At 51.8% G+C, this 11,562-nt stretch overlaps 1 protein-coding gene across 4 annotated transcripts; it reads left to right on the forward strand.

The window, feature by feature from the left end:
* The first annotated feature begins 992 nt into the window (after nucleotides 1-992).
* TMEM18 (transmembrane protein 18) lies at nucleotides 993-10,642 on the forward strand. Of its 4 annotated transcripts, none has more exons than XM_063622873.1 (6): nucleotides 1,033-1,182; nucleotides 2,242-2,710; nucleotides 2,838-2,958; nucleotides 5,608-5,662; nucleotides 8,145-8,238; nucleotides 8,320-10,642. In XM_063622873.1, exons 2-6 carry the CDS (start codon nucleotides 2,600-2,602, stop codon nucleotides 8,413-8,415), a joined length of 477 nt encoding a protein of 158 aa, XP_063478943.1. In that variant the 5' UTR covers nucleotides 1,033-1,182; nucleotides 2,242-2,599; the 3' UTR covers nucleotides 8,416-10,642. The 4 variants fall into 4 exon arrangements, with proteins under 4 accessions (XP_055108852.1, XP_063478943.1, XP_063478942.1 ...); XM_063622872.1 differs by lacking the exon at nucleotides 1,033-1,182 and adding an exon at nucleotides 1,619-1,956; XM_055252879.2 differs by lacking the exon at nucleotides 1,033-1,182 and adding an exon at nucleotides 1,628-1,956 and having other exon boundaries at nucleotides 2,242-2,498.
* The last annotated feature ends 920 nt before the right edge of the window (nucleotides 10,643-11,562 follow it).

Genomic DNA, 11,562 nt, shown 5'->3' on the forward strand with positions numbered 1-11,562 from the left:
GCTCCAGCCTGGGCAACAGAGAGAGACACTATCTTAAAAAAAAAAAAAAAAAAAAAAAGCAGGAAGGCCAAGCCCGAGATTTCCCAAACTCAGCAACAACAGACGTGATGTTTTGAGAGGAAGGTTGAGAAACACAAAAGAGAGGAAGATGCACTATCTACCTAACGGATGTTCCTGGAGTTGAATACAGGAAGAATAGAGAAAAGTATCAATGAAAGAAATGTTTTCCGCTAAGAAGAAACCATGACCTTCTACACTGAAATGAGAGAATGCATGTTAAGTAGCATAAGCAGAAATGACCACACTGTGGAAAGATTTTAAGAAAGATCTGGGAGGGTTTAAAGCTATTAAAAATATAGTCCACCACTAGAACTATTTTTAGAAACATTAAACCAGTTCAAGAGCTAACATATGCAATGAAAGTATATACACTTAATTCATGATGTTAAAATAACAGAATGTTTAATTGAAAATCTCAAAGTTGGGGTATAAATGTTAAAATAAAGGGAAAAAAGAAATTCGCTGGAAGAAAATTAACTTTATATTTTTATATCTGTTGTTGAACAAGGAAGTGAAACGTAAGAACACCTGGTAAATCTCCAAATCGAAGACAGATAACCCTAAGCTGACCCAGACCAAGAGTGCACTGCCCTTAGGGTCCCAAGAGCAGACACCTTCCCAGGTCCTGCAGGGTCTGAGGAGTGGGCAGTGTTCCCGGCTCCCGCAGGGTCTCCGGGCGGACACCGTCCTCACTGATGCGCTGACCCTTCTAGGGAGTCCCAGGTGAGACTGAAGCTGGCGTGGCGGTACAGCGCCCTGATCCTTTGAAACAAGCCTCCGAAGCCCCACCCGCCTCCGCCTGCTCATGTTAAAGAACTAAAGACGCCCTCAGCCTCCCGGCGGAGCGAGCACAACTTCCACAGCAGGGTAGTAAGTTTTCCGTATTACAGCGAACACCTGGAAATATCGCGATATCTGGACCTAGCAAGGCCATGAAATTACCGCGAGAGGAAGAAAGCGCGTTTCGTGAGAACGGCAGATCTCACGAGAGAAGATTTGGCGCCCTCCGTGGATTCTGGCTAGGCCGGGTTCGGCGGTTGCTGTGAGGGCGGGCTTCCCAGCACCATGCCGTCCGCCTTCTCTGTCAGCTCTTTCCCCGTCAGCATCCCAGCCGTGCTCACGGTAACTCGCGGCCCGCGTAACCACCAGTTCGGGGGAGGACGGCGGAGAGGCGTGGGGTCGGCCCCACAGAGCGCCTCGCCTTTGGCCCAGAAGGCGCCGGCCGTGGGCGGGACCTTGCGGCGGAGCGCACGCGCTGGGCTGGGTCCTGGGACCTGTGGGAGTGGCTCGGAGCCGGCGGCGGGGCGCGCACTGTGGGCGGGGTCCGGGGGTCCTGTGGGAGTGGCTCGGGGCGGGGCGGTGGAGCGCGCCCTGGGCGGGGTCCTGGGGCCTGTGGGAGGGGGCCGGGGCCGGGGCCGGGCGTCGGGGCGCGAGCGCTAGTCGGGGTCCTGGGCCGTTGGGCGGGGCGGGGCGGGGCGGGGCCTTGTGGAGGAGCGTGCGCAGTGAGCGGGGTCCTGCGCTATGTGGGCGGGGCTTGGGATGGGCGGGCGTCCTGCACGTGCGGGCGTGGCTGAGTTGTGTGGACGGAGCGCGAGGGGCAGGGCTTTGTTCGTGTGGGAGGTGCACGCCGGCGAGTCCAGCGTCTTGCGGGCGGGGCTTCGGCCATGTGGGCGGATCCTGGCAGTGTGGCTGGGTGTGCGTGGTGGAGCCTGGTCGTGTGGGCGTGGCACGGAGGAACCCTGTCCCCGTGTGGGCGGGGCGTGCGCCGTGCCGGGTTCGCCTGACCGGTCCCAGAGGAGCCCGCGCCCCGCGTGGCCGCCAAGGGGTGACATGGGCACTTGATGGGGTCTGGGCAGAAAGCCGTGCTCCCCTCATCTCCCTGCCTCTGGTCTTCTGGTCGGTGCCTTGATGGGAGCAGATGCGCTTGTGTCCTTATTTCATGGCGCGGCTCTGGAGAGGCCTCTGCGGTCCCCAGCAGAGAGCAGTGACACAGGAGTCCTGGAGGGCAGTGCGGGGCTGCAGCTTGGAGGGCAGGGCTTGTCTCATGCAGGAGGGTGCTCAAGGAGGGGATGGGGAGGGTTGAGGACTGCTGGGATTGGCGTCTGAGCGTCAGATGAGGACTGGGCAGCAGTGGATCTGAGCTTGGCTACTTCAGGTCCCTGAGCCAGACACTGTTCCCAGGTACGGCAGGGTCCCGGGGAGTCCAGGAGGCGGCGGAGTGCGGCACTGTCTGGAGGGTTCAGTGTATTGCAGAAAGGTTGGAGAAAATCAAGTCTTGCACGTGGCGATGGCTCAAGATTCCCCGAGGCCTTCGGTGCTGACTAAGGAGCCTGAAATGATGATTCATGTTTTGCCTTTGGGGCTGAGCCAAGTGCATCTCTTTGAGCAATCGACTTAATTTCCTTGTCGTCAGTCACCAATTATCATCATAAAGGATGGTAATTCCTTTATACTCAGCTTAAAAACATGATTCTGTTCCACAAACAAAAGGGGCACATCAGAGATGCCCTCAGTTCTGTGTGCTTGAACTTTGAATTCCATGAATTATAGTTGTACTGGGGGGAGAATCCTGTTTACATCCTCCTGGTTCCTTCTCCCTTTCCTGTACCCGTGTTTCTCTGAGGCCTGGCAATGCTCTCTGGATACCTTGGTGAGTAGCCCAGGAGGACTCAGGAGTGAGAGGCCCCTGCCCCCTGCTCTGGGAGAAGGCTGTGGGTGGGCCGTGAACCCGGCCCTATGTGACAGGACAGTGAGTGTCTGCTGGTGTGTTCCTACAGCAGACGGACTGGACTGAGCCCTGGCTCATGGGGCTGGCCGCCTTCCACGCGCTCTGCCTGCTCCTCACCTGCTTGTCCTCCCGAAGCTACAGACTACAAATCGGGCACTTTCTGTGTCTAGGTGAGTACAACAACACAAACTCCACAACTCAGATCACCGTGTGAAATGAAACTGCGTATGTTCTGTCTGTGTCTTCAAAATATGTACATATTTTTACAAGACCTCTCAACCCTCTGTCTTGTGCCTGCTCCCAGGGCACTCCCATTTTTCACTCTTGGAAGCTATAAAGAAAAGTACTTTTTGGATGTTAGAGTTGAAAGGAATCTGTTGAGTTCCTGTTGCCTACCAGGGAGGTGCTGAGCACCAGCTGCACACAGGAGAGTTGGGTTTCCAGAAGTGCTGTCATTTACACAAGATGCGTCCTTGGTGGCATCTCTGCTCATGCACTGCTTTGAATGGGAGGAAGATTGCAGCCTGGGAAAGAAAAGTTCTGTGCATAGAATAAGGCATTGCCCAACTTAGTTTCAAGGATAAGGGCTACAGAACTTAGAGAAGTTAGGCAGTTGCACAGGATGACTGAGAAAGATTATTCAGAAAAGCTGAAATCATGGCACAGGGTGTGAAGAGTGAGTAAAATGTTAGTAAGAAAAGAGAGGGAGCAGGTGACGGCCCTGGGAGGACACCAGCCTGGTATGCAGAGATGGATGGATGGAAGGTGTGGGTCAGAGGCAGAGAAACTGCCAGCCCTGCAGGACCTAAGCACTTCTGACGCTGAGCGTTACAAACACATGTGGGTAGAAGAGGTGAGGAGGGCCTGGAGGCCTGGCTCAGGCTCCTCTTGACTCTGGACATTGGGGAGACACTGAAGATTTTGCTTGGTAGTTAAAAATAACTAATTTTAGATAAGTTTAGTTAGCTGGCTGTGTGCAAAGCAGGAAATCTGAAGAAGAGCTGATCTTAGAAAGACTGGAGAAGTGATGAGGGTTTGCATCACAGCGGGGGCCTATGCAAGTGAGGCGCTCAGGGCAAGCTCTGTATTGAGGGTGCCCTGAGGAATGCCGGAGTGGACCAGGCAGACAGGGCTCCTTTGCCTCCCACAGCTTCCTGGGGGACACCAGCACCAGTGATTCATCACAGACTTGTGTTGTTATCAACAGTGACAAGTGTTGCAGTGGAAAAGCCAAAAACACAGTGAAACAGGAGGAGCGGCCTGATTTAAATCACACAGTCCCCTGGGAACCCAGGGGCAAAAGGTGCATAGGCAGGAGCCAGGCAGTGAGATGCTGGCAAAGGGCGGGAGCGAGTGCCCCACGCAGAGGCCCTGAGGCAGGCACCTCAGAGAAAGGTGACGGCTTCACCAGCTGAGCTCTTGGATCTGAACAGCTTTGTCAGCTGGAGAACTGCACAAGGGTTTGATGTTTTCTAGGATAAGGGGAAGGATGACTGCTTTCACACCGTGGTAATACTAGACACTGTGCTGCCTGCCCTTACATTTCCTGTGATTCATTTCTCAAACCAGCCTAAGAGTTGGCTTTTATTTGCCCATTTTTATAAATGAAATAGACAGAGGTTCTCAGACTCCCTCAGCTACACAGCTTATAACCAGCACCATCAAGATTCAAGATTCAGACTCTGCTCCAGGGTGCATTTCAGGAATAGCTGAGGAGGAGCACCTGGTGACAACCTTCCTGCCCGCCTTCCTCCCGTGCCCACCACCCTCCCCACCCTCCCCCCGTAACGTCAGCCCTCCACACCCTCCTCCCCACACCCATGCCCGCCACCTCCCGTGTTAGCCTACCCTTCTCACGTGCCCAGCTGTCCCTGCTTCTCCTGCCCCTCTCTGGCCCTCCTCCTCCTCCTCTCCTCACCCTCCTTCCCCCCCCATCCTCCCTCCCCCTCTGCTCTGGTTCTTTCCCTGTGCCTTCTTTTCCTCTGCCTTATTGAGTCCATTCCTGAAGGGAGGAAGTGGATTAAACTAGGGGCTCACCGTAGCCCCTAGTTTAATCTGCTTTCTGATGTGAATCAAGAAGAATGAAAGGATTTTTACAGTTTGATTTACCTTAGAAGTTAAAGCATCACATTTTTCTTAATTTGCCGAATTATATTTTATTTGATTTTATGGTAGCATGGGTCACTGTCTCATGGGTTTCAGTACCAGCATTACCCACGAATTAGCCAGAGACCCTGGGCCAGTCCCTAAAGTCTGTGTGCTCCTGGGAGCATGGAGGCCTCACCGTGCCCCCACTGGCTGCTGCCTTCCCTCCTGTGCCTTTGCCTCCAGCACCCCAAAGCTGTTTGCTCCCCTCCTGTGGTCATCTCAGTGGCAGTGTCCCAAGGGCAGCCCAGGAAGTGTGAGCGTGAAAAGCCCTTGGTTGTCAGTTGTGGGTCTCGTGGCTCTCAGCTCCTGCTGCCGTGTGCTGTGGGGCTGAACTGTGGCTGCTGTCCTTGGGGAAAGCTGTGAGGTCCAGCCATGCCTGGGTGAAGCCTGGGGCCTCGGGTGGCTCCTGCAGTAGCTCTGCAGGCGCTGACCTGGGCACGGGCTCTGAGTGAGACCATAGAGCACTGGTGAACTGGAGCACTGTTGGCTTTGGTTTTCTTTCTGCTAAATGGGTGAGTCCTACAACTTGACAGTGTTAGGATGTTTACCTGACATTATGTTTAAAATTAAAGTGACATTTCTATTCAGTATTCTGCTGTAAAGAATGTATAACTTTATAACGAGTAATAATGGGTCATCTAAATTCTAACATGACTTGTACCTTTTTTCAGTCGTCTTAGTCTACTGCGCTGAATACATCAATGAGGTGGCTGCGATGAACTGGAGGTGAGCCCACCCCCGGGCCTGTGACCAGGTCCCTGCAGGGGTGTCCCTGGGAACGGCCCCACAGCCGGTGGGACTCGCGGAGGAGATGGTGAATCTTAACGTGGCAGCTGCGCACACCCCGTGCCCGTGTGTCCAGGGTTGGTGGGCTCCAGGGCAACTCTGTAAATGCTTTACCAGCGCCAGAGTGGCCCTTTCTGACCGTGGCACTGTGGGACAATGTTGGCTGAGGCCTTTGATGGCAGAGCCAGAGAAGTGGCCATGGGAATTTGAGCTACAGAATAGAAACCGCAGCATTTTAGAGAACGTGGTCCATGCTGGCCTCAGCCGCGCCCTCCCCCTTGGACTTGCAGGGTGGCTGCTCCATGGGGAGTCTGGACCTGAGTAGGGGGGCTTCTGGGTGGTCTGGGGCACTTGCCTGCCTCACCCCCAGCCCCGCATCCTGATGTTGGGAGGCACCGCTGGCAGCCCTGGCCCTGCGTCCTGTGCCCCCTCCTCTACCCCTGGCTTCATCCCGGGGGACTTGGAACCCAGCACCTGCCCAGGGTGAACCACACACACAGCCTCTGTCAGGTTAGACCCACCTGGCCTCACTGACTGTTTTTGAGTGGCTTGTGAGCTAAAAATGGCTTTTACATTTTAAAATATAAAACAGAAAAAAGTAAAACTGCCAGACTCTGAGCAGGAAGGAGCTGAGACTGTGGCCTCGTGGCCCATAAGCCCTGAACGCTGATCCTGGGCCCTCACCGAAAGGGGTTGCTGAGCACTCCCTGAAATCCTTTGTTAGACCCCGCCCGGTTTCCCGAACCCTCCCCTGACTCAGCCTCCTCCTGCCCTGCTCCTGCCTGCTCAGCCTTTCCCTCCACGACAGTGTCCCTGCAGCCAGATGCACCGTCTCTCTCCTCCCTCCTCCCTGCCCTCTCCTTAGCCATAAGTGGCTCCCTGGGGACCCCACCTCTCCTCCCAGATGCAGGGCCTTCACATGGTTCAGTCCCAGGAGTGGTGCTCAGTCCCTGGTGATCCTGACCTTGTCCAGAGGCTGGCACAGTGTCGTCCTCCCTGAAGCCCTCCCACACCCAGCTCCAGGGTGCAGCACCTTTCTGGCCCCTCCCTTCCCTCTGGCCGCAGCCTCCTGTCTTCGTGCTTCTCCGCGATCTCCTGGTTTCAAAAGTGCTGGGTTTCTTGCCTGTCCCACCTGTTGGACTGGGCACCAGGACGTCTAACAAACGTCTCAAAATTCACACTTCAGGCCGACTGCTCTGCTCCCCCCTCTTTATAGGGGTGGCTTCTTCCTCCAGCTTCTTAGACCAGAGACGTAATAGGGCATTGTTCAGGAAGCTCCGTCCCTCCACCTTTAAGGTCAGCCACGAGCCCAGTGTGTTCCATGCCCTTCACCCCACCCTCGCCGACTTGCTGCTGACATGCGGCAGTCCCTAAGCCATCCCCCTATTGCTCAGCCTCTTGGGCATCCTGGGGAAGCGTGGGCCTCAGAGCTGAGCACTGCCCCTCAGAACGTTCCAGAGTGTCCCCAGGTCACCCAGAGTAAACGTGGAGTCCTGCAGTGATGCCCTGCGGCCTCCTGCCGGCTCTGTCCCAGCCGCTCATGGCTGTGCCTACAACTCCACGAGGCCCCCTCACCCCCGACAGGCTTCACGTTTCTCTATAGCAGCACTCGCCACATGCTTGGATTTCTTACTTCTGGGCCTCCCGTGGTAGAGAGTGTAAGCGCCAGCAAGGCGGGAGCCCCGTGCTCATGAGGTGTTGACCCACTGCCCACTGCCCACCATTGCTAGCCGTGAGCGCCAGCAAGGTGGGAGCCCCATGTCCACAAGGCGTTGACCCACTGCCCACCATTGCTAGCTTTGTTGATGGCATTTCCTATGCTGGCTGCTGAGAGAATCATCAATACCCACGTGCAGATCCTCTGCCCTCCGTGGCGCTGTACCTTTGTGCAGGTGGAGATCTTCTGCCTTCCTCAGTCTCTTCTGCTAAAGAGGCACTGGCGCTGACAGCAGGAGGACTGCTATGAGAACCAAAGGGATGGAAGGGCCTGGCACCACTCCTTCCCAGTGCAGCTGTGGAGGGGACGCAGCTGCTGTCCCTTTGTCATTTACGGGGATTATTGACGTTGTTACTCTGTAGGTTTTAAGGATTTCAAGTCATCAGTGTCTTCCAGCTGAGGTCAGATGTGCCGCTGACCCAGACGGGCTGCAGGGTGGCGTCTCTCTGCTGTGGGAGGCCTCGGGGTCTTCCCAGTGCTGCTGGGTGGTGTCTCCCGGTCCTGTGACCCAGTGTGTTTTCTTCATAATGAGCATTCATTGCATTTGGGACAGTAACAGTAGAGATGACGGCTGCTCCCAAGGGTGGGCCCAGTGAGGGAGTTGCTCCCACCTCAGTCCACATCGGCTCTCTCCAAAGTCTTAATAGTGTCACGAACTTTTTGGTCGTATTGCCTAGTAATTTTTTGTTTTTGTTTTTTAAACAGATTATTTTCAAAATACCAGTATTTCGATTCTAGAGGGATGTTCATTTCTATAGTATTTTCAGCCCCGCTGCTGGTGAATGCCATGATCATTGTGGTACGTAGATGACACTTTCAGTTGTCTTTCTTCATGTGTATGTTTTTCAAATCTAAACATGTCTCAAACAATTGTGTTTAGGTTATGTGGGTATGGAAGACTTTGAATGTGATGACTGACCTGAAGAATGCACAAGAGAGAAGAAAGGAGAAGAAAAGGAGAAGGAAAGAAGACTGAGGGGCAGCAGCTGCTTGGAGTTTGCGTCCTTCCCGTCCACCCTGGCTGCTCCCAGTGCTGCAGTGCACGTGGCGTGGGCATCCTTCCAGCTGAGTCGTGGTTTGAAAAACTGTTGTTTTATGTAAATATCCACAGCGGTAGGGCACACACTGAAGTCGGCTTTTCTGCCAGCACTGAATGTATCCATCAGGACATGTGTCTTCAGGCGCCTGATCTTTGTAGTCAGGCTGTGGGAACGGTCTCTGCAGAGCTTCATAACTGGGAATTTGATTTGAAGAAGTCCATGTCATATGTGTAACTAGTACTAATTATAAATATAAAATACACAATATAAAATATGAAACTCAATAATAAACAGTGCCACCCTGTACATGGGCACCATGCCCTCCTCTTCGTGCTGTGTTTTCTAGCGCATACCACAGTTCACAGTAGAGGGTGTTTTCACCTTCCAGGACATGGGGCAAAGTTTGGAGATGCTTTTGGTTGTCACTGGAGGGGGTGGTGCTCCTGGCTTCTCCTGTGGAGCCCAGGGGTGATGCATAAAATCCTGTGTGCCTGGGTCGGCCATAGCACAATGACTTGACATGAAATGTCAGCAGTGCTGGGGCAGAGAGACTTTGGAAGGAAGCTTTTGGAAAATATGTTGTATCTCAGTTTGATGAACCAATTCACAAGAGGCTAGGCCCTCTCTAGCAAAGTTATGGGCTGCTTTCCTGAAAACAGAATGGAAGCCCTGATGTCAGCACTCCATGGAGAAGCGTGTCTTTCCTAAGTATCACGGTGTTCTGTTGACTTAGGTGCTTGGGAACACAATGCTCCCAGTTCTGTTAGGACAGGCATACTGTTAGGTTGCAATATCCACTTTATAAAATAGCTCCTGCCCAGTGGCTCTTGGTTCCTGTCAAATCTGGACCTGTAGTTTGAGAATGACAGTTGGTTAGAGACCCAGGTATTTAAAAATAGGTGTTCAATAAGGGAATACTCATTGTGCGTTGTATCTGATAGCATGCCTAATTGTGCATTTCTGAAAGTTACCAATTCAAAATGTAATTGGCACAGTTATCTTTGAGTAGACAAGCCTGGGAAGAGAATGTTGAGGTGCAGAGCTCACCAGCCAAGCTCATGCCCCTCTCGGGCCTTTGTGGCTGAGAAGTGGGACAGAAAGATGATTAAGGTAATGTCTCCTCCCCTGGCATTGTCCAGGGCAGTTGTGTAGATATTTGACTTCGCTGAGAGAAAAGAAACCAGGGAGTTTGTAAAGACTGTGCATTTTTAGTATAACATTTTCACCATCTGATACGGTTTGGCTCTGTGTCCCCACCCAAATCGCATCTCAAATTGTAATCCCCATGTGTCAAGGGAGGGACCTGTTGGGAGGTGATTGGATCGTGGGGGTGGTTTTCCCTATGCTGTTCTCATAATAGAGAGGGAGTTCTCACAAGATCTGCTGGTTTTAAAGACAGCAGTTTCCCCTGCTGTCACTGTCTCTCCTGCTGCCTTGTGAAGAAGGTGCTTGCTTCTCCCTCTGCCATGATTCTAAGTTTCCCGAGGCCTCCCCAGCCATGTGGAACTGAGTCATTTAAACTTCTTGTTTATAAAGTAATCCAGGTCTCAGGTAGTATCTTTATAGCAGTGTGAGAACAGACTAATAAACCATCTATATGTTATTTGGACTTAACATGGGGCCGTGTGATTGAATCTCAGTTTGCCTGTGATAAAGTAGTGTAACAGTATTGCTAACTTTGCATGAATTTGATGCTGATGACATGTCAGTGTGAAACCATGACGTGTGTTCTTTGGTTTTTACTCTGTGTGTGTGTGTTTTGGAACAGTTATATTTTGGTTTTGTAAAAACAACCTTCACTTTATTTTAACTGTGTAGTAAGTTTATATTCAGTGCCTTAAAGTGCATTGTTAACAATTGTCTTGATATGTTGTCCTCATGTTAGGGAAAGTCATAGAAGCCAAAATGATCAGCAGTTGAGTAATTTACGAAAGCACAGGTGCAATCCCACTTTAAAGCCCTGGGGGTTGCACAGAGCACGCAGGTTTCAGGCTCCATAAATGTGGATGACTCACTGGAGAGCTTCATCTGTTTAAGTAGAACAAATGTTTTTACTGATAAAGTACAGGAAAGGAGGTTTGTGATAAAAATTATTTTTCACATTCCAAACCTGTGACACCTTATGTTTATCAATTGCTATGCAATAAAATATCTTTAATAATATGTAGTATGTTTTTTTTTCCAAAAAAATGGTATTTGTTTTGCATCTTACTGTAACTGGAAACAGGAGCACCTGGAACTTAGCTCCAACTTTGGCTGGCAGGTCCCTTTGCTGCAGCATCTGGTGCTGAGTTTTAACAAACAAATGCAATTGTGTCATTGCCAGTAGAAGAAAGTCTACTTGTACAGATAATTTATATCAAATCAGAAAGCAGTATGCAGCCTGAATGGCTAGCTTCTGTGAGAAATAAAGTGGCAAGGAAATGTTAACATGTTCTGGCCCTTTACAAAATAAGAAGTGTTTTAAAAAAAAGGGCTGGGGGTGGAATTCAGGGTAAGGAGCTTCAGTGGTGCTAAGTTGAGTGGGATGCTTAATGACAGACGAGAATTGCCATCAAAGATACACCGGTCAGGCCCAAGCATCTTTTCTCTGGAAAAGAACTTCAGGCTTCCTTGTCTGGACTTCAGTGGAGCACGCTTCTTCTTTCACCACGTTAGCCAGAACGTTTTCAGTGCAGCCTTCCCTCTACTGAAGCCATGAGAACCAGTGACTAGCCATGCTAATAGACGTCCTCATCTAAAGAGTAAAGAGAAGTTATCTGTGTCATGATTTTATCAAAACCCTCTCATAATGAATGGTTATTATAAAATGCATTCTGATTTCAAGAACGTGAAGAGAGTCAGGGGTCCCTAGGACTACCCCAGAATGACGCCCTGGAGGGACTCCCAGACTCAAAGCAGCTGTCACAGTCAGGGCTGTGGTTACCACTGTGAAAAGCTACGGATTAAGATCAGCACAGGGAATGGAGCCCAGGAGAGACCAGGCACATGTTCCCTGGCATCCTCTCCAGTGGTTCCCGGGGCTGCACACAATCCTCCCAGCAGCCATGGGACCGCACGCAGGGCCTGCGTCCAACGGGGAA

The sequence above is a fragment of the Symphalangus syndactylus genome, chromosome 18, assembly GCF_028878055.3.
Source record: "Symphalangus syndactylus isolate Jambi chromosome 18, NHGRI_mSymSyn1-v2.1_pri, whole genome shotgun sequence".
NCBI lineage: Eukaryota > Metazoa > Chordata > Mammalia > Primates > Hylobatidae > Symphalangus > Symphalangus syndactylus.

Excerpts from the sequence above, each read along its gene's own strand:
- TMEM18 (XM_063622873.1), top strand. The coding sequence starts at position 2,600 with ATGAATTATAGTTGTACTGGGGGGAGAATCCTGTTTACATCCTCCTGG. Across the intron at positions 2,711-2,837 it reads AATGCTCTCTGGATACCTTG|CAGACGGACTGGACTGAGCC; the intron begins GTGAGTAGCCCA and ends GTGTTCCTACAG. Across the intron at positions 5,663-8,144 it reads GTGGCTGCGATGAACTGGAG|ATTATTTTCAAAATACCAGT; the intron begins GTGAGCCCACCC and ends TTTTTTAAACAG.